Below are 22,513 nucleotides of genomic sequence, written 5' to 3' on the forward strand. Positions count from 1 at the left end.
CTCTGGACCACCCCACGCCCAGCCATCGATCACTCCTTCTCAGGTCTGTGGCTCAGAGTCCTGCCTCTCCTGGACTCAGCCTGGGGCTGGCCCTTGCCTCCGGCCCAAGGAACTGCAGGGCCAGGCACTCAGGAGGCTGTTGAGGAGCTAGACCCCAGCTCTGGCCTCTGCTTATTCTTCCATAAGGAATCTCTGATCGCACTGGTCACCTCCTGCCATAATCCTCTCTGGTTAGAGCTTTGCTGCCTTTGAATGTCCCTTGTGGGCGGGGCGGGGGAGAGCCCTGGCTAGAGTCTAGAATCCTGGGTTCTAATCCAGCCTCTGCCCACAGCTGGTGTATAACCTTAAGCAAGGCCTTTGCCCACTCGGTGCCTCCTCATCTGCAAGCTGGCGTGTCGGTCCCGGCTGGGGGTGTGCTGCCAGCTTCTTGCCACAGGGGAGGAGCAAATGCTTTGGCGACTGGGGTGCAGTCACTGACCCACGCGGCGCAGGGCCCCTGGCCAGGCGCTGATCCACTTCCTCTCCCATGCCCCCATCTACCTCACCCCTTCTCCCTCACAGCCCTCATGAGCTGTGCCCAACCTGCAAGCCTTCTCTGCCTGACAGCCCCGAGCTAGCCCAGGCCCAGCCACTTTCTAGGATGTAGGGCTAGACCTCCAAGAGGCCAGACCCGGGCCTGGGTTAGCAGGAGGGTTAGTGTGAGCTCAGGTGGCCGGGGCCGGGGCTGGGGCTGGGGCCCTGTGGAAGATTCCCTTGGCCACGGGCCTGTGGGGCCCACCGCCTGCAGGCCTGATCTTCTGGTCCTCCCTGCCCCTTGCTCCGGGATCACTTCTACTGGTTGCCAGGCAACACACCCCAACACACTGCCTGCTAGGTGAGCCAGCCCCTCCTCCTGGGACCAGTGGGTGTGGAGGCAGACTTACAGAGCGGCTGTCCCGGAGGCCTGGGGCAGCCTTGGGGGCTGGAGGGGACGGGGACTCTGGCTCCCCCATCTTTCTTGCTGGCCGTCCTGTTCCCCGGGATAGGTCCCTAGGGACTGTTGCTACAACAAGTGACTGCCTGGTGACGGAGCCCAGCCCTGAACTGGAGCAGGCCGACTCGAGGGGCCACTTTCCCTTTGTTCCAGGGTGGGGAGCCTCTGGGTGGGGTAGCTGGCGTCAGGCTAGGCTCATTCCTTGGCCAGGGAACTGCAAGGAGATGGCAGGGCCTGGGAGGGCTGTGGGGCCGGGAGACCAGGAATGGGCAAGGCCCCAAGGCCTCCGGCCTTCTGTCTCCCCCAGCCCCAGTCTCGGCAACCCTCTGCCCCTAGCCTGCCCTGAGGCTACACCTCAGCCTCCCTCTTCTTCTCCTGGTCTGTCTCCCCTCTCTCCTCCAGCGCCACCCCTCAGCAATCTTCCCCCACCACAGCCCGGGCTGGGCTCCTCTCGCAGCTGGACAGCATGGCCTGGGGCCCCACGCCTGCCCCTCAGGGCCTTCCCATCTCTGCTTCCCTGATGGTCTGGACAAATTCCTTTCCCTTTAGTTCAGCGGAGACATGGGTGGATGTTTTTAAAAGGAACTCACTGGGAAGCAAAGGGAAAACAAACCCAAACAGAGCAGCCCACCACCTAGAAACGGCCTTGGTCACTAAGGCAGACATCTGTTTTAGCCACCCTTGGCCTGGGTTGCAGAGACCCCCGCCGAGGGCACGGAGGGGTCTGTCTGGCCTTTTCCCCGACTGTGATGGGTCCAGACTGTCTGTCTCAGGCAAGCCTGGCCCCAAAGCCTTTCCTGATAAGCACCCCATCTACGCCCACCTAAGTGCCTGCGTGGAGCTGGGACTCCATAAATACTTGTTCACCTACTTAATGAACAGATGAGTGAATGCCAGGGGTCTCTGGGGCCTCAGTGGTGGCACAATAATCATCCCTGATTGGACAATCCAGGACAGACAGTTTGACCCGTTTCAAGGGCTCCACCCTGGTCTAAAGAACCCCCCAGCCCTGGCTGCTGGGTCCTAGCTCAGGACTCTGCATGCATGGGGGCCTCTGGCCTCGGTTAGTGGTGCAGGGGGGCCCTTACTCTTCTCATGTGCAGGCCTCCCTTTTCACTTAATTCACTTGGAGATCCTGGGCAGATCCTTGTTCTTAACGGGGTTTCTTCCTCTATGTAATAGGGACAGGGCAGGGGAGTTGCACAGGACAAGCCCGGCGCTGCTCTGTGGCTCAGATCAGAGCTGGCTGGGAGCAGGGAAAGACAGTGGGCCCCGAGTTTGCTCAGTGCTGGGTTCCAGTCCCCGCTCGGCTACTCATTATCTGTGTGGTGTTGGCAAGGGCGGTCCCGAACCTCTCTGAGCCAGTTTCGTGGTCTGTAAGACCAAGAGCCTGACCTTCCCCATCTCCCAGAGCTGTGGGAAATTTAACGAGCTTGTGGGTGCAAAGCTCCAAGCAGAGTACCTGGCGCATGACTAGCTCTGGGAATGTCACTCCCGCCTCTGTGTGACTCCTGGGGGCTCTGGAGGGTCGAATCCTCCTCTAAAATGAAAATGAGGCTCATGATGGAGATTGGCCATCCTCTGTGGAAGGCACCAGCCACCCAGATGACATCCCCGATGTGCGCCTACACCCTCCTGATCCTGCCCCGGGGAAACGGGCGGCTGTGTTCTGCTGTACATGGCCCTCCCGTCCCAAGACCTGGGGCCAGAAGCCTGTGATCAAGGCAACGCTGCCCCATGCCCCCTCCCCACCCGCGGGCAGCCACCACCTCACTGAGAGGGGCCCAGCGCGCCTGCACCCGCTACGCTGCCAATCGATTGAATCTGCTCCCATCCTCAGGCGTGCCATGAATTTTTCATCAAAGGCCTGTAGACTTTGGGAAACGCACAATTAGAAGCGCCATCAATAATGTACCACGTGGAGGCATCGGCCGCGCTCAGGCAGGCCCCAGACATGGGCGTCTTCCAGCCCTGCTCTGGTGGGGGCAGGAGGGGCACCAAGACCCCTCAGGGGGTCTATCACTGGACACAGAGCAAGTGTGGGATGCTGACAGGGAGAGGACGCCATTCCCGAAGGGTTGAGCCGGCCCCTAGAAGTCCCAGGGGGACCTGCCTGATCTCAAGACACTTCATCTATAAAATGGGTGCTAAGGAGCCCCCCACCCCTGAAAGTGTAGTGAGACACAGCCGCTATGTCAAGATTAGTGTTCTTTGTGGGGTGGGGGCCACCTTCCGTGGGGTCCAGGAAGCAGGGCGGGCAGCAGGTTGGGTGGGGAGCAGGAAGAGGGGAGCACAGAGCCTCCTGGTGGCATTGGAGGGGGGCTTTATTCACGCAGCTTGGCGGTCAAGGTCTACCGTGATCCCAGCCCCACCCTCCAGCCCCACAGCTAGCTCAGGGTGGGGGTAAAGAGCAGAGGTTTGCAGTTCCTCCACCGACCGAATGGAGGCGCCCTCACCCTGTCTCTGCAGATCATTCTTCAGAGCTGCCTCAGACAAAAGCTTTTCTCACCCTCCTTGGCTAGAAGGGATGGCGGCTTCCTTTTCTGATTTTCTAGAGCCTGCCTCAGTCAGGTGGTGACACAAGGGCTGGCGCTATTCTAAATACGTTATACACGGCCATCTAACTTCATGCTCTGGTAACTCAACCAGCCAGCTGCCACTGTACCCATTCTACAGAGGCGGGGAGTGAGGCAGGAAGGGGTCAGAGCACTTGCCTCAGTGGGAGAGCTGGTTCCTGAGTCCAGTCTTCAGTCCCTGCTCAGAGCCCGGGGCGGGCCCTCCTGTCCCCAACTGGCCTTCCAGGCTGTGAGGGCAGGGCTCATGCTCTCTGCCGACTCACTAAGGCTGGGCCTCCCAGCTCAGTGGAACTCAGGGCAGGGCACACAGCCATCGGTCCCCACTGGCCGTTGGGCTCCCCCCGCCACACACACACAGGGTCCGGGCCTGGCTCCTATGTTTTGAGGCTGTCCTGAACACAGCTCCTCAGGGCAAGAGACCTCTAGCACCCGGGGGGGGAGAAGAGATGGACTGAGATGGTCCATAGCATTGCTTCTGGCATGCTGTGGGGTTTCTGCCCCCTGCCTAGCTGTGAGCCTCTGCTCCAGCCGAGGACGGGGCTTTTGGGCACCCGGGGTTCTGGGTCCCTGCACATGGGCCGTGGGCCCTGAGACACCAGTAGCTGGAGGCCCAGCATGTGCCAAGTGAGCATGAGTACTCATTTCTAAGACCCTCTCCTAGCAGAGCTGCCAAGAGTGGGCCTGAGCCCACCCCCTTCCCCTCCCACCCCCTGCCAAATCCCAGCCCCTGAGGAGCCGTCTGTGGCTGAGGACTCACGGGTTCCTGGGATGGGCCCAGGGCAGGGGCCGACTGGGGGCGGGTGGGCAGGGAGGTGGGTAAAGCCCCCTCCTCGTGTGCTTCCCCGGTAGTGTGCTGCATGTGGTCCTAATGCGTCTACCGCCCACCTGAGACCTCCATGACCCTATCGGCGGGGGGCACCTTCCATTTATGGGGGACCGAGACTACTGCCCTTCCCCCAGCCCAGGCTAAGGGTGCTGGGGGCCCTCCGGTTCAACACACACTCTCTAGTAGCCCCATTGGGGCACCCGGGGTACAGATGTGACCAAGGCTTGGAGAGGCCAGTGTTGTAGTGGATGTGGTAGCAGGCACGGGGTGATGTGGTCCATCAGTATGGTAAGGGAGCCCCTCGGCCGGGCCCCTTCGCACCCTGGGGTGTCGGCAGAGGGGTGAAGGAGGCCATCCCAGAATGAGTTTGGGAATGGGTTTTGAAGGACGAGTAAGAGTTTGCCAGGTGATAAAGGAGTGAAGAAGGGGTGCGTTCCTGGCAGGGGCAAAGGCGTGATGGTTAGAAGCAGCCTGGCACCCGGGGGAAGTGTAGACAGACCGTGAGGACATGTGGTGAGGAGGGGTGGTGGGAGATGAAGCTGGCGTGGCTGCAGGGCCTAGTCATGGGGCATTGAATGCCAGGCCAAGGCCCAAATGTGGAGCCTGTTCTAGTCAGGTGAGGTGGGCTGCGCTGGAGCTAGATACTATGAATTTCCAAAGATAACTTCCAGGAGAAGGCCTGGTTTCCTTGTGAACATGCCCAGTGGGCTTCACAGGTCCCCAGAGCCCAGAGAGGGTGAGAGGTTGCCCAGGCCACCCCCCCCCCCAGCTCTGTCATGGCAGAGCCAGCTCAGCAGTCATCCCCCCGGGTCAGGAGAGCCAGGCCATCTCGAGAATCTGTGCTGAGGGCTGGAGGCACAGACCAGCAGAGCTGGAAGATGCTGTGACCCTTCCGGAGGCTAGAGTAGCCCTGAGAGGAGTAGGGTTGGGATGCCGGCTGCCAAGAGCGTTGGGATGGGGAGACAGCCAAGGGCAGGCATCGTTAGGATGCTGCCTTTTCTCAGTTGTCTGGGTGGGCCATCTGCCTGGCATCCTGGGGCCACCAGGCCATGCCCACCCTGCTCTGGGGGCTGCCCAAGTCTAGACCTCTGGACCCTCCCCCTTGGCCCTTGCTACTCAAGAGAAAGAGACTTAGCAGGGGCTTCTCAGCCCCCTCCAACCCTGTGACTCAGTGATGTCACTGTTCTTGGAACAGGCACCTTCCCGACCTCAGGCTGTGGGAGCCAAAGCAGGGACCAGAACCAGAGCCCTGCCTCTCAGCCCCCAGGGGCAGCCAGTCTGCCAGGGGACGGCTTGACTGGGGTCTGGGGGGCTTTCTCTGGAGGACAAGGCCCTGCCGGTGGGGGTCAGGCTCAGAGGGATTCTGCCAGGGCCTCAACCGAGCATAGCTCCCCAGGGTGAGGAGGAAGGGGTGTGGAAGGGAGGTGAAGGAAGACAAAGTCTTGGCCGCACCTTCAGGAGGCCTAGACTGAGGGAGGAGACAGTGCCCCACCCTGAGGAGCCCCAGTCTGAGGGCGGGTGCCATGTCCCTGCTCTGGAGCACAGCTGAGAAGGAGGCAGGACCCATACACGCCTGATAAGGACACATGAAAAGAACAGATGGTGCCAACAAGTGCAAATTAATTGAGCGAAGCCTGTGTACATAGGCGCTGTGAACAGGCGGCCTGACAGGCCCGGGAGAGGTTTGGGGGGGGCAGGGCAGGGAGTGGGGAGAAGCTGTAACGAGCACTTATCGATGTCTCCCTGGATCTGCAGCCGGAGCACGGTTATTGACAAAGCCTGTCTATAAATCTCCCGGCCACGGCTCCAGGAACCTTAATTACGGGGCCTCATTACCCCTCACACCTCTAGGCACAGGGGACCAGCCGGGCGGCTGCTGACACCGTGGCTGGCCCGTGACAGCCAGGCTGAACCCCTGCAGCAAGAGATGCCCCACTGGGATGCGTGGGGGGGGGGGCACGGTTTAGAGTCCTGTGCCCTGCGGAGCCGAAGGAGCTCAGCCTCCAGGCCAAGGACACAGGGGTGAAGACTTTGGAGCCAGGGAGCGCAGGGGTTACACTCCAGTTTTCCCAGTTAGTGTTGACTCTGGAGAGCGCTTTGCCCCTCTGGGCCTCAGTTTCATCGTCTATACAATGGGGAGAGGGCTGCGGTGAAGCTTAAGCAGGCCAAGTCTGTCCAGGGTCGAGCACAATGCCTGGCTCCGGTGTGTGTGTAACACACGCCCCTTCCCTCTCTCCCTGCTCACCCTGCCTGAAGCTCCCGGGAGAGCAAAGCAGCCCCGAGGGCCAGAAGCCGGCCTGGATATCACTTCACAGCATCATATAAAGTCACTTTCTTCTTCTTTTATTGTTTTTATTTAAGTAGGTTCCACACCCAGCACGGAGCCCAACTGTGGGGCCTGAACTCACGACCCTGAGATCAAGACCTGAGCTGAGATTAAGAGGTGGAAGCTCAACGGACTGAGCCACCCAGGTGCCCCTCATATAAAGCCACTTTCTGACCAGAATGGAGCAAGACAAAAACAAGGCCACTCTGTAGTCACGTCTGAACACAGATAAAACAGAAACATTGTTCAAAGCACAAAAATGACCAGACAGCAGCCTTTCCTGGCCAAATTGAGTGCCTGCTGCTTCTTCACCAAGGACAGTTTTAGCCCTGTTTTGTCCCTCCTGCCTTCTGGGTGAGAATTAGCTCACCTCCTGAGCACATCCTACCAGAGCCGAACCCTGTGTCCTCGAAACCTCCCCCGAATCACCTAACTTGAGCCGAATCCTTTCTGTCCTTTCCAACACACCCTTCCTGATGCCTCCCCCCCACCCCACCCCTTGGCCCCAACGAATCAATAAACCCAACTCAGTTTGATTATAGGTGTGTTCTTGGTTGTCTTTGGCTGGAGTGGATTGGGATTCTAGTACAGAGCGCCGTCTCTTTAGATTCTTGTGTTCTCCAGGTGTGAATTCTAAGCTCTCTATTTTCAACCCCCACCCTTTTCATCATTTCTGTGAAGGTGTGTGTGTCCCTTACTTCCCATTCTTTGTCCTCTCCTCAAGCCCCAGAGCTGGGCTGTGGGGTAGGGGGAGAGGTCCAGGGGGCCACTTGCCAGGTCTCTGCTGTGGGGGAAGGAGCCCCAGGCAGGACATTTGAGTATCTGGAGGGATCCAAGGAGGCTGAGACAAGCTTGAGCTGAGGGAGGGACAGTGGACGGAAGAGGGACTTGGGGGGCTGGAGCTCCCTCTTTCTCAGCGCTCACCTTAGCCCCTGGAAAGCCAGCACTGGGACAGTCAATGGAAAGGGAGTGTTTTCTTTTCCAAAAGTGCAGGCCTGGTGAGCTGGAAGGAGCAGACTCCCAGGGGCTTTCTGGAGGGGAGGCTGGTGTGGCTGGGCAATCCTGTAAGGTACTTGCGGTTTGGACATGTGTAGGTCCCCGTCCCTGGGGGCACACCTACTTTGTCCCTGCTGCTCCAACCCCACCTAGATTCTTCCTTAGGTGCCACTATATCCTCTCCTCACCCCCCATCCTCACTGGCTGGACATTTTCTGGCTTGTTTGTCCCTCCTGCCTCCAGCCTAGGCGAGACCATTCTCCCCAGCCCTGAGTTGCTAGAAACTATACTCCATTTCTGCCAGGCTTCACAAAGTGTTTCTGCTTTCAGACTCTTGGGCAATGCTTCTGGAACCCCATGTGTTACCCTTTGCCTTTGGAGACTAGAGCCTCATGGCGGTTGGTCCCCTTAGAGACCCTTCTCATCTGGCTTGTCACACGGCCTCTCCTGGCTACTTTCCTCCTCATGACTCACCCTCTCCCTTGAATTCTCCTGGGCCCAGACATTCATAACACAGGCAGCAGTGAGGGAAGGGGGCTCTCCCATTGCCTGGGGTCCCCCCCAACTCAGTCTCCTGGGGTGCCTGTGCCCCTGCCCACCCTAGGCCCAGGCTTCGGTCTCAGAATCCAAATCCTGATTAGCCAGACCCTCTGCACTAAAGCCCATCTTCACTCCTGCCTCAGGACCCACCTCCCAGGGTTTTTAAGCTCCCCTCCCACTTTTAAGGCCCAGGCCCCAGGCCCCTCCTGCTGAGATGCCAGTGAAATTCTCAGCTGGGCAGAGGACTTGGAGAGGTAGGGCAGAGACCCATACAGAGTGGGAATGGATTCCCCAAGGGAGACTGTCTGATAGGAGGGTCTTGGAGGGGCTAAGAGAGATGGAATCTGGCCTCTGACTGCCCTCTCCCCTACATTGTCCTCTTCACCTTGATGTGAACGATAAGACACCAGAGGCCCTTCACAACTCATAGAGCCCCCTCCAGGCACTTCAGGATTTTTGCAGCCAGCCTACATCAGCCCATTTCATAGCTGGAAAGACTGAGCTTCTTGTAGGTGCTGGCTGGCAGCTGAGCAGAGAGCAAACTTCCTGTCTCTGATCCAGACCTGTCATCTCCCTGGGTTATGTGGCTGCCTAGGAAGGGGCACTTTATGCATTTCTTGGACACATTTACTGAGCACCTACTGTGTGCCAGGAACCTGGAGTGGGGGTGTGGGAGGGGACATAAGGCAGGCAGAGGGGAGGAGTCAAGGCTTGAAACTGTGAGTGGATACCATTAGGGTTAGGCGTGGGTAGAATACTCTGGGTTGGGGCATAGGCTTCAGAAGTCACGGAGGCCACCAGGCTGAGGGACTCATGCTGCCGGTGAGGGAGCCATGGACAGGTTTAGGGTAGGGGCCACACCTAGATCTGTGCCTTGGCTAGGTTACCTGCTGCCTATGTCCTAGACCGGAGAGGGCAAGTGCACAGGAGGGCCCCGTCGGGGCTGTCAGCTCCTGGTCTCTGAGCCAGATTGCAGAGGGAGCACCCCCCCCCATAAAGGAGAGGGAGGGACCTTCTTCTTGGCCTCCATAAGGCTCTCCCCACTGTGAGGCAGGGCTCCCCACGCAGCCAGAGGAGGGACAGTGAGATGCCTCTAGTCTCCCCAAACTGTCCTCCGAGAGGGTCCAGCCGCCAGGCCCTTGCCCTTGCTGGCCCTCCCAACTCCCTAGACCACTATTCAGCCATCCCTAGGGTCCACCCTGCTGAGGTAGATTTGCATATCTGAGAGTGAAAAGCTGCTGCAGAAGCTTAGCACATTGGGGCTGCTGAGCCCCCCTTTTGTCTGTTTGAGTAAGAGCTGGCTAAAGGCTGAAGGATAATTAGTCCCCTGTGGGCAATGCTGTCCCCCCTCCTTGAAGATTTAAAGGCACAGCCCACCTACTCAGCCCGTTTCTCCTCCCCAAGGTCCCCCTCTGCTCCAGCCCCTCTCCTGCAGCCGCTCCCGCCCCCTCCACTCGGTCCTGGTGGCTGAGGAGGGGACGTCTGCCACTGGCAGGAGCCGATGAATGGGCATTTTATCTGATTAAACTGGGAGTGAACTGGCCCTTCTCTATTATCTTTGGGCCTGATTGGATATTTAACACCAAATGTATTTTGTGTGTGTGTGTGTGTGTGTGCGTGCACGCGCACGTGCACAGACTGGGTTTTTCTAGTCCATGTCAGGAGGAAATTGGATTGTACTGAAAAGCATTTAATTGGAACTCAGGAGCACAGCCTAATAGAGTCACCGCGCTGGGGGAGGGGCTGTTCGGCCCTTAGCCTTGGACAAGCAGGGCCCCTGCTTTGGGCCCTGTGTGTTAGAGGGTCCTGCTCTGGCCATTCCAGGGCTGCCAACTTCCCCATGGGCTGAGAGTTGGTAGGGCCAAGGAGCTGCACCCAGCCAGAGCCTAAGCACCCTTCCAGACCACAGCCCCCAGTACCTGGGACCCGGAATTCCCTCCTATCCCAGGGCCTGTTCTCCTGAGGGCAACGTGAAAGGTCTCACATGGTCATTGGGCCCTTAGGGTATGGGACTGAAACAGAGGTAAAGGGGACATTTCCTAGGATATGGGGGACTAGGGGCAGGGCCTGGTAGCTGCTCTCCCCATGTTGCCAGGGTCCGGTGTGGAATCTGGGGATTCTCAGATGTGGTTAATAAGGTGTATTTGTGAAGGAAGAATAGAACGTATTTAATAGTTTGTTAGCTACAGCTTAACTGATGACTTATGGTTCTTTGGAGTTCAGACTTATGGTGTATAGACCTCTCCGCCTAGACTCCCAAAGGAGGGGACCTGCAGCCCCAGAGTTCTGTTCTGGTGTTTTACCAGCAAACAGAGGCAGCCCTCCCACCCAGACAGATGGAATGGGAACGTGGTGAGTCAAGCTCACCAGGCTGTTGACTTGTGAGTCACGAGGCCGTGGCTGCAGGAATAGGCACGGGGCCGCAGATCCCAGACCTGTGCTGGACCAATGAATGCTCTCCCTCAGCCTTGCCCTAGGGTCCTGGGAGGGCTACTGAGTTTCCCGCATTTTCCCCAACTGCAAAGTTGGGATGATAACTGTCCCTCCTTCATCAGGTTGGTGCAAGGAGGCAATGAGATTATGGTGAAAGTTCTGGGAGCAGAGTAAGAGCTCAATAAAGATTGATGGATATAACTGGTATTATTAAAAGGAGGGCTAGGCTGGCAGTTTGCAGAAGGAATGGGCTCCATTTCCCAGGTGTCATCCCTGGTTCTGTAGTCCTCCCACCCTCACCAATCGATGCTTCAAGCCCTCAGCAATTTACGGCCTCATCATCTTGGCTTTATTTACTGAGAGAGCTGCGCCTCTGCGCCCCCCCCCCCCCCAGTGCTTAATCAGGACCTGAGATGGGCAGTGATAGAGCGCGGTGCCAGCCGTTTTGTGAGGAGCAGAGCCAGAGGTTGTCCTACCTCCCTCCGCCTTGTTTGCCCGATGAAAGAGGAAACCATCAAGACCAGGCCCCTCACTCCACAGAGGGGAGGCTGGGGCCCCGAGAGGGGAGGGGTGCAGCCAGGGCAACTGCTCAGGTCAGTGGCAGAGTCAGAACCGGACCCAGGTCTCCAGGTGCCCCTCCCAGCCCAGGCGCCCTCGGCTGGTAGTTTTCTCGCTCTTCTGGGGAGCCTCCGCTCCAGTGTGCCCCTCACCCACATCTCCTCTCAGCCTGATCTTTGGGTGCTGGGGGCAGGCCCTGGTTTGGCTAACCCTCTGTCCTATCTATCCCTTCAGTTCTCGCCTCCACGCCCTAAGACCTCCTCATCTCTCACTGCAGGAATATTCTCCTCATTTTACAGAAAAAGAAACACGTCCTAGCTTGAGGACTAGCCTGGAAGGAAGGGACTAGCTTGAGGGCCCCATAGTGCCTCTTGGTGAAACCCCAGGCCAGGGTCCCACCTGGAAGAGAGATGTGGAGGCAGACAGACACACAACGTAAACACACAGGTAATCTCAACTCAACAGATTCCTCTTACAGGAACAAGTTCACTAACCTAGACTTCTTTTCTACAGCAAACCAAAGATCTGTCCTGGTTTTCATACTAACAACCACTGATGACTGATATCTGGGGCAGGTGGGGTGGGGGTTGGGGTTAGATACACTCCCCCCGTGCCCCCACAATCCCCTGAGCAGACTGCACCCCAGTCCTGGCCACCCTCCTGCATGGATCCCTGATGTGTCTCTCCTGCTGAACTGGGGCTTCCTGAGGACAGGGACTTTTGTAGGGAGTTATCTTTATGTCACTGTCACTGAGCTTGGGGATGTGCTCCCAGAGAAGGGTCAGCGGGGAAGGCCCGGGTGAGGTATGCTGCTCCCCTCTTCCCCACCCCTCCCTGGCTCGAAGGGCCCACGAACACGGCGACTATTAATATGCCTCCTGCAAAGTGAAGGCCCCCCTCAGTTGCCTCTGCACTGCCATCCACTCTCTTGTTAGTCCTCTCCAAGGCCTCAACGGTTGGTACGGGGAGAATATTCCCTCCACTCAATAGAAGAGACAGGCCCAGAGAGGTGGAGTGATTCACCCAAGGTCACACAGTTATTGAGTGGTGGAGATGGGACTCAACTCTGTGTCACCTGCACAGATGAGAGGGCTCTGCAGGGCAAGGTAACAGGGTATGGTACATAGAACATGCCCAAAAAGCTGGCCAGATGAATGAATGAATGAATGCCTGTGTCTGACTACAAAGTCAACGGGGAAGGAGAGAGGCAGCTCGGGGTCCATGGGGGTGGGGGAGCACTTGACATTTGTTCTCTGTGTCCCCTTCTTGCTCCTCAAGAACTCTCATTCTTGGGGCAGCCCCTGGGGCTGGTGCCCCCTTTCCCACCAGCCTCCCCATGCTGTCTCACCCCTGGGCTGGGAGGCTTTCTCATCAGAAGTGTGCCTTCCCTTCAAGATCCAATCCCTAATGTCTGTGGGGCCTGCGACAGGGACATAAGGGGAGGCTCTCAGCATGTGCCACCCTCCCTCCCCAAAGGGCCATCCCCTGGGCCTAGCCGGGCTTCTCCCTGAAAGTACTCCACTCTGGGGAGGACAGACTTTGGGAAGAGGCCTGCGTGGTTCTCAAGAGCAGGCTCAGGTCCATCTGAATAGGGAATCCTGGGTTCTTGGATACCCAGAAAGTGATCTAGAATTGTGGGTCTTGGGATCTAGTGCACATTTACCCAGCCCCACGGACCCTTGCCCTATGGGGAGAGATGAGTATGGGGGAAGGCCAGGAAGGACCTGGTGAATCATCAAAGGAGGGTACCCCCCATCTTGTCTAATAACCCTGTTCCAGGGGCCCGGGGGCCATCATCTCCTGCGGCCAAGGTCACTTGCCCCTCTGGTCAAGTTGATCAGGAAGACAAGTCCACTCCAGCGGCCATGGCTTTCCCTGGCTGGGCAGCACCGGGCTCCCCACCTGCTCCAGGGACCAGGCAGGGGGTGGTGCGCCCACAAGTGTGCGAGTATGCGGAGTGGGGGAGGGCAGCTGGCCTGCGGGGGGCCTTGCTCAGCTCTCACACACACCAAGAGACAATAAATCGACAAACACTTAATCTCTCTGCAAATTGAAACGGAGCCGTAAATATCTGCTGCATCCCAGCAGCTGAGTTATGAGTCTTGTGTATTAATCTCTTTAGTCCCAGGTGATGGATGGGGGAGGAGAATGGCCCACCAGAGACTCCAAGGGCGGGGGCACAGAGGGGAGAGGAGTGGGCCAGGGGTCTGGGAACGGCCCGTCCGGAGAAAGGGTCAAAGGGTGGAGGTCTGCAGGACTCGTGCTTCCCCCCACCCCCACTTCCCCCTCCTTCTCGAAGGGCCCATGAACACAGTGACCAGTCCTAAGCCTCCCACACAGTGGACAGCCTTTCGGTTTCCAGCGCACTGCCATCTGCTCTTGTTAATCCTCCTTGCAGCCTCAAGAGGGGGACAGGGGAGAGTATTCCCTCCACTTAACAATGAGGAGACGGGCCCAGAGAGGTGGTGTGACTTTTCCAAGGTCACACAGCTCTTGAGTGGTGGGGACCGAAGTCTGCTAGGGCTGTATGGAGAGAAAGGGAGGAGGTGCTGTGTGTGTGGGGGGAGAACAGAGCACCTATATGATGGTCTCCTTATTGCTTCTTCCCCCCCCCCCAAACGCTTGTGAGCTTGCCCTCTATCTGTGTGCATGTGTAGGAACTGGTGGAAGAAGAGAAGGACAGAGTCAGGAGCTGGTGAGGGGCTCAACTGAGCCCGGGAGCCGTGACGGTTGCACACTCCAAGATCTGTGTTTGGGACCCGCCTGCCCCCAGTGCCAGCCTCTGGGCTCACAGCTGAGGGGCCTCAGGAGTGCAGGGGAGGAGCTGGGGAGGGCTGGTGTGGGGTGGGTGTGATAAGGTGCTCGTGTGATGAACATATGCCCCTTCCTGGGCCTCTGGCCAGGTGGACAGGACAGGGGTGCTTGCGGAAGCGACGGGACAGAAGACGGACCTGGCAAACTGGGGCCGCGGGCACTGGGCAGTGGAGCTGGGGGCTACAGACAGTGGGGCGCTGGAGTGAGAGGGACAAGGTGACAGCCATGTTTCGGGAATGTGTCAGGTGGTTTGTGTGGCGTGGCTGGGAGGGGACACCCAGTCAGGTGCATCGGGTTGGAGGCTGTTGAGGTAGGTGCCAGATGGCTGTATATTCTCTTTCCCTGTCTCACTGATTCTCTTGTGTTTTCTCTGCCCCTTGTGGCCCAAAGTATCGGAGCCCCCTGGTGGGGCTCTGCATCCCAGGTTGGGCTCAGTGTCTCTCTGGCTCCTGGGGGCCAACTCCAGGCTCCTGGGCTTTGTGACGCCATCACCCCAGACGGCCATTCCTGTAAGTCACTGTCGCTCGCAGTGTCATACTCAGGTAACCACCAGGTGGTGCCTTGGGAGCGGGGCCGGTCTGAGCTTCTCAGCCTCACCAGCCTACAGACCTCATCCTGGTGGGGGTGGGGGGGTGGGTGAGGGCAGGACCAAGGCTCTGGTCACAGCACAGGAGCCCCGGGGGGGAACTCTGGAACATCTGCTCCAACCTCCTCTGCTGTCAGAGGAAGGAACTGGGGCCCAGAGAGGGGAAGGGAGTTCAAGGTCACTTCAAGGAGACGGTGAGAGCTCTGTGAGGGCAGGGGACAGTGTGGAGTTGGGCAGGATGGGCAGAGGGTTGTGCCCTGTTGCTGCAAGGCTGGGGGGGAGGGCCCACGCCACGCAGGGTGACTCTCTTCCTGGTTCGCCTGAGTCTGTCTCTGGGTTAGCACTGCAAGTCCTACGGCTCAGGGACTCCTTGGTCCTGGGCAAACAGGGATGGCTGGGCACCCTCAGGCCACTCCTGGCAGCCACGCAGGACCATGCTCCCAGGAATCTCTGCTACACTGCCAGCACCCCCCCCCCCCCCCCCCCCCCCCCCCGCTTATGAAGGTCCCTCTTCTGTCCCATCTGGTCCTATGGAGCTGTTAGAGCAGGTAAGCAGCTCTCCTGTGTTACAGACGGAGAAATCAAACCTCAGGGACACAGTGCTCAGAACCACCCCGGGAAGGCGTGGCAGAGCCAGCCCCTCTCCACCTGCCTGGGGGTTCCCTGGGCTAGGAGGCCTGCACTCCAGTGGTCTGAGCCCCACCTCTGCTGCTGTGTGATCTGAGAGAGGTCACAGTTCCTTGGGCCTTCCTTCCTCTCCTCGCCCATGAAATGGGGCCCTCTTTCTTGGGGAAATGGTGTCCCGAGGAGCTGAAGTCAACCACCACCCTTAGGAGAGGTCAAATGGGGTGGTACAGCGGGGGAAGTGAAGTTAAGGAAATGAGGATGAAGGGATCATTCTGGGGTCCAGCAGACTTCAGAAATGGAGAGAGACAAAAGCTGTGCTCAGAGGGGGGCTGGCATATGGGGATAGGGGAAGGGGAGAGATAGAGGGAGGGGGGAAAGGCTTTCAAAGAGAGAATGAAAGAAATGAGTTATTCCAGTGTGGTGAGGTTGGAAAAACTCCACTGAATCTTTAAACAACCCTTGTCAATTATTCATCTGCTGGTATGAGGGCCTCTGGTCTGCCACAAATCTCTGCTGAGAGAAAGGAGGGAGGGAAACAGAGAGTCAGAGAGAGAGAGAAAGCCAGAGAATCAGAAAGAAATTGAGAAAACCAAAGAAAGGCAGAAGCAGGGAGAGGCAGAAATGGAGGGTGGGGAGAGAGAGAGAGAGAGGGAAAAGGAGGTGTGTGGGGGGCGAATGGAGGAAGGGAGCCAGAGAGAAGAGGATAAAGACCCTGTGCTAGAATTTCTGCACTACAAACAACACTGAACACACACTTCTTGAATAGCAACTGAGTACTTCTTCCTCCTCCAGGAAGCTTTCCTTGCTCCTCTCTCTCTTTCCTGAGGATTCACTAGGTGTGCCCAGCAATGCTGGGTAAGCATGGCACTTAAGAAGATAAAGGGTCTCGGCCATGCCCCTTTGCCATTTATCCCTCACCAAATATTTCCTGTGTGTCTGCTCGGTGTCGCTCTGTTGTTTCCTGGAGTGTAGCTCGCTCTTGCCTGCTGAGAAAGTCCAGGGCTCAGGGCCTTGGCCTCTTCCTCCCCGACCCTTCCCCCTGCAGAGTTGGACACAGCACTGGGCACCTGGCAGGGGTGGGGGCTTCTGGTTTTCGGGCAGGCTGGAGGAATTGCTGAGGTTGCTGCCCGGGGAATGGGGAATCCTGGCACAAGGCAGGTGCTTGATAAGCCCTCTGTGAATGGAACCAACCCCTCATCTTCCCTGCTCTTCACATTGCCTGGCTCAGCATGAGGTGGACTCGGGGAGGGGGGTTATGGGGGTGAAGGGGAATGCTTGCAAGTTGTTTAATGTTTGGGAGTTACCATGTTCAAGACGACTCTTTAACGTCGCACTCTTCACACTCAAAAGCCCACCTCTTCCAAAAAAGACTCCCTGGGTTGCTCAGAAGGGAGGTGGAGGCTTCCTCCAGCCCTGCCAAGCCCTACATCTGACCCGAGACCACATCCGCGGGACCCTGGTCCCAGGGGGTCCACTCGGGACAGGAGCTTTGCACCACGTGGACAAAGTGGCACCTGAAAGTCATGTGTTAAAATCAGTCTGAGATGGAAGAACTGGCTGGACCGCAGCTGGGAACAAAGGCGGACCCAAGGGTGCATTAGGGGAAGGGAGCCTGGTGGGGCTCATGGCGGCTACAGAGCTGGGACTGGCCCCTGGGGCAGAGAGGGTATAGACCCCGCGTCCCCTCCAGTCTCTTCTCCCTTCCCAAGGTGCTCCTTTCTCCAGAAAATGCTCAATTTCCTATTAAGCCAGAGTAGGCTCTGGAGGGACTCAGAGGTAAAATTGTCTCTTGGGCTCTGGGGACCGCGCTACAAGACCAGACAGACAAACACACTCCAGGAATGTGGTGCAGCTGAGGGGCTCACAGCCTGAACGCAGAGGCGGGGAGAAGAGGGAGGCAGGTCATCGCTGGCTCAGCACTCAGCCACGGCCATGTCACCGGGGGCCCGCTGCCCTGCCCCCAGGCTCTGCTGCTGACCGCATGCCCAGGAGTCACACACTGTGAAGGCGCCATTGCCACCCAGATGTTCCAGTGGTGGCCGAGTATCTTCTGCTCTGTGACTCTGTCTGCAGCTTACCCTCTGTGTGTTCACTCCCATGTTCTGTGTTCACGTGTCCTATCATCAAGTGCTGTGGAGTAGTATTGTATGGTGGGGCTCTATTGATATGCGACTCTACTCCACCACTCCCTGCCTGCATTCTCCTGCTTGTCACTTTGTCTCTTGTTTGCATAGGCTCATTTATTGCTATATAATTTTGTGTGGTTGCTATGGAACAGTGACCCATTGCTACATGGCTACCTGTGATTTCACGGAGCTGCACATTGTTGGTACCCACCCATGTTCTATTGCTTGGGACAGGGCTTTGCTGGCCATATGGATGTCTGGGTCCTGCCCTGGTCCTTGAAAGCTCTGGCGAGTGGGTAGGAGCTGGAGCTGGGGGCTGGGTTTCTAGGACCCAACTGGGGCAAAGGATCAGAGGTGGGAAAAGCCAGATGGTAAATCTGAGCCGAGAGAGAGAGAGAGAGAGAGAGAGAGAGAGAGAGAGAAGGAGGGAGGGAGGAAGGGACAAATGATGGGTTGGGGGACTGAAGGCAGGGTTGGGAGGGAAAATGAAGTGGAAAGAAGAATCAGGCACCAGGAGGGGACAGGCTGGGCCTGACACAGGCTGTGATGGGCAAGGGATAAGGGCAGGCCCAGTGTACTGAACACTCCATGAGTGTCTGAGGGACCCAGTGGTGTCAGGTTGGCTCAACAGTGTAGGGCTGGGCACGCAGGCCTCCGCAGCTACCTGTTTTCATCTGGTTATAAGCAAGACAGCATGGGAGAGTGGCGTCAGGAAGCCTTGGGCAGGGTTACCCCACCTTAGGGCTTCCTCATTGCCACCCTTCATCAATTAGGAGACTGGACTAGACTCCCTCTAAAGTTCTTTCTGATGGCCTTGCTGTCTAGCCAGGGATTTCATCACATGGCCCAGTAAGTATTTACCACCATCTTGCCAGGTGCCCAGGAAGGGGGAAGGTAGAGGCACCAGCCCACCGACAGGAGTGCTAAGTGATTTCCAGAGGGGGCATGCTTCTCACAGCTGCCCTGATAGCCTGTGGGTATAGGGGATCCCTAAGCCCCCTTGTACACCTTCAGAGCCTTCCAGAATCTTGTCTTAGTGCCCTTGGGCCACTTATTTCTCCTCCTCCCCTCCATTGTTCACAATGGTTATTCGGCCTCTTGCTCAAGAACAGTTCCTGCTCTTGGCTAACATGCTGCAGGCTAGTACCATCTCTTACGGTTGAATCCTTACGAAAAGATGAAGACCGACCACAGGCACTATTCATGTTGCAAAGTCTCCAAAGACAAGGTCTGCATGTTTATTTTTAACCCAGTTGAGAGCTAAGCTTGCAAGTTAGCCCTGAGCTCTGCTTTCCCAAGGGGCAGAGGTGAGAGAAGGGGGTGTAGAAGGTGGCCCATGGGTGCTCTGGCACCTGCTCCGGGGTGGGCAGGGTAAGTCCATGTGGGAGCATCCTGGGCACACCCAGCAGACAGCAACCCTTCCTATTAATCTGATGGCACATGTTCCAGAAATGTGCAGAAGTGCCAGGGGAAGATGCGGAGGCTGTCGGTGGAGAGGGGCAGATCCTGAGAGGGGGAGCCCCAGGGCTTCCCTAGGGGCCAGTGGCCTTGGCTGGGGCCTTTCCTCAGGATCTTTCTGAGCAGCGTTCCCCATGGGACCCGTTGTGGAAGAAGGGAGGAAGCCACGCATGAATTCACCCTTGGTACCCAAGTGGGGACTTCGACTGGACTGTCTTTTGGTGGCCTGTTCTTTATCTCTCTGCATTAAGGGGCCAGGACTCAGCACTGACCCCTCACCAAATTAAGCCACCACCTTGGCCACCTTCACCAACCCTTTCCCAGCATCTGGTCAACTGCAGCTCCCATGACCAAGGACACAGACCCTGTGACCAAAGACGGTATCCTCTTTTCTTTGAGCCCCAATCTCCTCTTTGAGAAATTAAAACTAATGACTCAGAGGGGCTTCCCCTTACCCATGGGACGTGCTCCTGAGAAAGTTCTGGGTTGATCTCTACTTGAGTCAATGGATCCCTGTCTTACAAGTGTTGCAAGGGTTTGCTTTGAAGGAGATTGTGTGCAAGTTCCATTCGAAAGGTGAAGAAACTGTAAAATGAAGAATCCACACCTTCCACCAGTTTAGCTTGGACGTAAGTCACAAACAGAGTGTGCCTGAAGGGAGGTCTCCTTGCCACCTGAGTAGTGAACTTGGTGACAGTCAAACCCTTTCCCCGTGACCCCTGTCCCCGCTCTTCCTCTCCCAGCACTGGGTGGAGACACTCACCATTTCATGGGACATCTTGGGTGCCTGAGGCTCTATCTCTGTTTCCTGAGAGGTAGATGTGCTGGAATCCATTGTAGAGCTCACCGTGGCCTTGGACCAGGACTCACGGATGGTACCCAGCTTCTCATCTAAGATCTTGGGGTCCAGGATGGGCAGAACCTGGCTGTTGTTTGGTGTCAAGAAGTTTTCCGGCTTCTGGGAAGAGAAGGTGCAAAGAAATTTCTGTCTTTCTACCACAAATGTCTTTTCTAGACCCCCGAAGCCTCTCCTCTTCATGGCTCAGGAGGCCCTGCATGCCTGGCTCCTGTCTACTGCCTACCACCTGCCCCCTTGCTCCCTGGGGCCTTACCACACTGTCCTTGGCATTCCTCCGACAAGCCAGCCTTTCCTGCCTCAGGGCCTTTGCCTCTGCTGTGCTCTCTGCCCAGATAGCCTCATGGGTCTTTACAGGGCTGTCCTCTTCTCATCATTCAGATTTTAGCCCAGACGAGAGACCCTGGCCTTCAAGAGAGAGGCCCATCCTCTCTAAAGTCACCCCTCCTCCAATATATATACACTGTATTCACATTATCCCATTTTACTGTTCATAGTACTTAACTCTACCAGAAAATTAAACTTGCAAAAACTGATTTTGCTTGTTTACTGTCTGCCTCCCTTTGATCCTCACACTACAGCGCAAGCGACATGTGAGTAGAGACTTTGTTTATCCCCAGTGTCTGCCTCATTGTTACGTGCTCAATAATCTATTTGTCGCAGAAATAAACAAACCATGCCATCCAGGACTCTCACATTTGGTGCAGTAACAAGAGCCTCGAACATCGCCATGCTCCTTTGACACCCTTTGCTGGGAAGATTCCTTTTCTATTCCATGTCTGCTGTTAGCCTCCCATCTATCACCCGTTAAACAGTCTCCTCTCTCTCTCTGCTCTGCTGGGCCTCCTCCTTGTGCTTCCAGGTTCTTTTTCCTCTTCTCTTCTCCCTTGACATGACTGCAGCTCTCATCTCTGCTGGTCTAGAACTCAACCGCACTCAGATCCCAGCTTCTCTAAGAAATCTTGATGGCCTCCACCCACACTTGCTCAAAGCTTTTCTGGGATCTTCCAGCCCAGCAGCTGGCTCTCTCTGCTCTCACACTGTTCTCTAATTCCAGGCTCATTTGCCATTTTTGTTTTTCTGCCCAAACTTTAAGTTCCCTGGGCTTAGGGACATGTGTGATGCTCCCTTTGAGGAGAGGTTACTTTAAAGCTCTCTTGGAAATCCATGGTTAGCCCTAACACGTGCATGTTGTTCAAAGGCTGTAGGGACCTCAAAGATGACCAGCTTCTACCCTACATCAGTTGTTGGAATTCTGTCTTGGCCACATAGCAGATAAATATGCTACCATCTGTGCTAGAAGCAAATAGAGCAATGGGCACAGTGCCAATCACCACAGGATGTGCTCAGGGTTAGAGGTGCCTGAATGTCTGACCCTGAACAAACAGAGGAAGAACAAAGTATGCGTGGGCCTCCCTTGAAGTGGATATTCTATATAAAAACCCACACATATGAACCGGAAGAATCAGGATAAGGACCCTTCACTTTACCACTTGGATCTTTTAAATAATGATTCCTTTATCCCATTTTAAAACAAAATTTTGTATGCAGAAGTTCATGGGGTGCCTAGGTGGCTCAGTTGGTTAAGTGTCCGACTCTTGGTTTTGGCTCAGGTCATGATCTTAGGGTTGTGAGCTCGAGCCCCTCATCAGGCTCCGTGCTAGGTGGGGAGTCTACTTGAGATTCTCCCCCTCTCCTTCTGCCCCTCCTCCCCCTGCTCTGTCTCTCTCTCTCTCTAATAAAATAAAAGCCTTTAAAAAATAAAATTTGGTATGCAGAAATTCATTAACATGAAGTCTTTTCAGGCTTATGTCAGTAGAGTAAGGGATAGTCATGCAAGGACAGAGGTATCTAGTCCAGTCTGGGCCTCATCTCCCACCTACCCTGTCAGATGGGTACAAGGACAGATGATTCCAGAGAGAAAGCAGCCATATAAAGATTCTTAGAATGAGAAGAGGAAGCATTGGGTGACCTTGAGGCTGATTTTGGCACCTATTGTACTTCATAACCAAAACTCCTGAGCCTGTTTTGTCCCTGGGCTTTAGGCATGGTTATCTCTCTCACCTGCCTCTCCCAGTGACTATGGTTTAGGGAGGGTGAGATTCATCGAGAGGCTCCCCACTGAACACACCAGTGGCTCTGTAAAACATCTGAGTCAGGTGGTTTGGGGTTGTCTTGTTGTCTCTGCATTTTAGATAGGAAAAAGCACCACATACGTCTCCTGCTCAGAACAACTGAACACCAGACTGGCTGGAGCAGGAGAACTGTAGAATGCATACCGGATGGATGCGTAGGTAGATGGGTACAGGAGAGGATGAAGGAAAGAACAGCTAGCCGGGGCAAAGATGAACTCCCTATTGACCAGGTGGCCCCTGGGACTGGGGCGAGATGCTGATTCAGGACCTGTAATGACATCTCTCCTCATTTCCAGGCAGAAAGCCAATCTCGCTGCCCTGGATTTCATAGACTGCCATCTAATCCAGTTAAGGGAGGAAGTGGAAGTAATGAAATCAAGGGAGAGGTCTCCAGAGGTGCCCCATCAGCTCTGAAAGCAGGGACACACTGCAGAGGGAGTCCCTTCCCCCACTGCCTGTCTCCCTCACATCTATCCTGTGTGGGCCCAGCACCAGCTGGATAAACTCAGTGACCCAGAGCTGACATGTCCGGGGCCCCTGATTGGAGCTGGGCACTTACCAGGTACTAAAAAAATTTTTTTTTTCAAAAGAAAGGCAGTTCGTCACATGTGGTGCCTCATTTAGATGTGTCTGGTGTCTTGGAAGCTTGACTAGTCTACATTCTTCTACAACTGGACCTTGAG

At 56.3% G+C, this 22,513-nt stretch overlaps 1 protein-coding gene across 1 annotated transcript in view; it reads right to left on the reverse strand.

Moving 5' to 3' along the window:
* Positions 1-22,513, reverse strand: part of CCDC33 (coiled-coil domain containing 33) — a 100,081-nt gene that overhangs the window by 17,587 nt on the left and 59,981 nt on the right. The window contains exon 12 of the mRNA XM_078078763.1: positions 19,603-19,797. Coding sequence (XP_077934889.1) covers positions 19,603-19,797 — 195 coding nt within the window. The remainder of the gene's footprint in view (positions 1-19,602; positions 19,798-22,513) is intronic.

This window comes from Halichoerus grypus, chromosome 8 (assembly GCF_964656455.1).
Source record: "Halichoerus grypus chromosome 8, mHalGry1.hap1.1, whole genome shotgun sequence".
Classification (NCBI taxonomy): Eukaryota; Metazoa; Chordata; class Mammalia; order Carnivora; family Phocidae; genus Halichoerus; species Halichoerus grypus.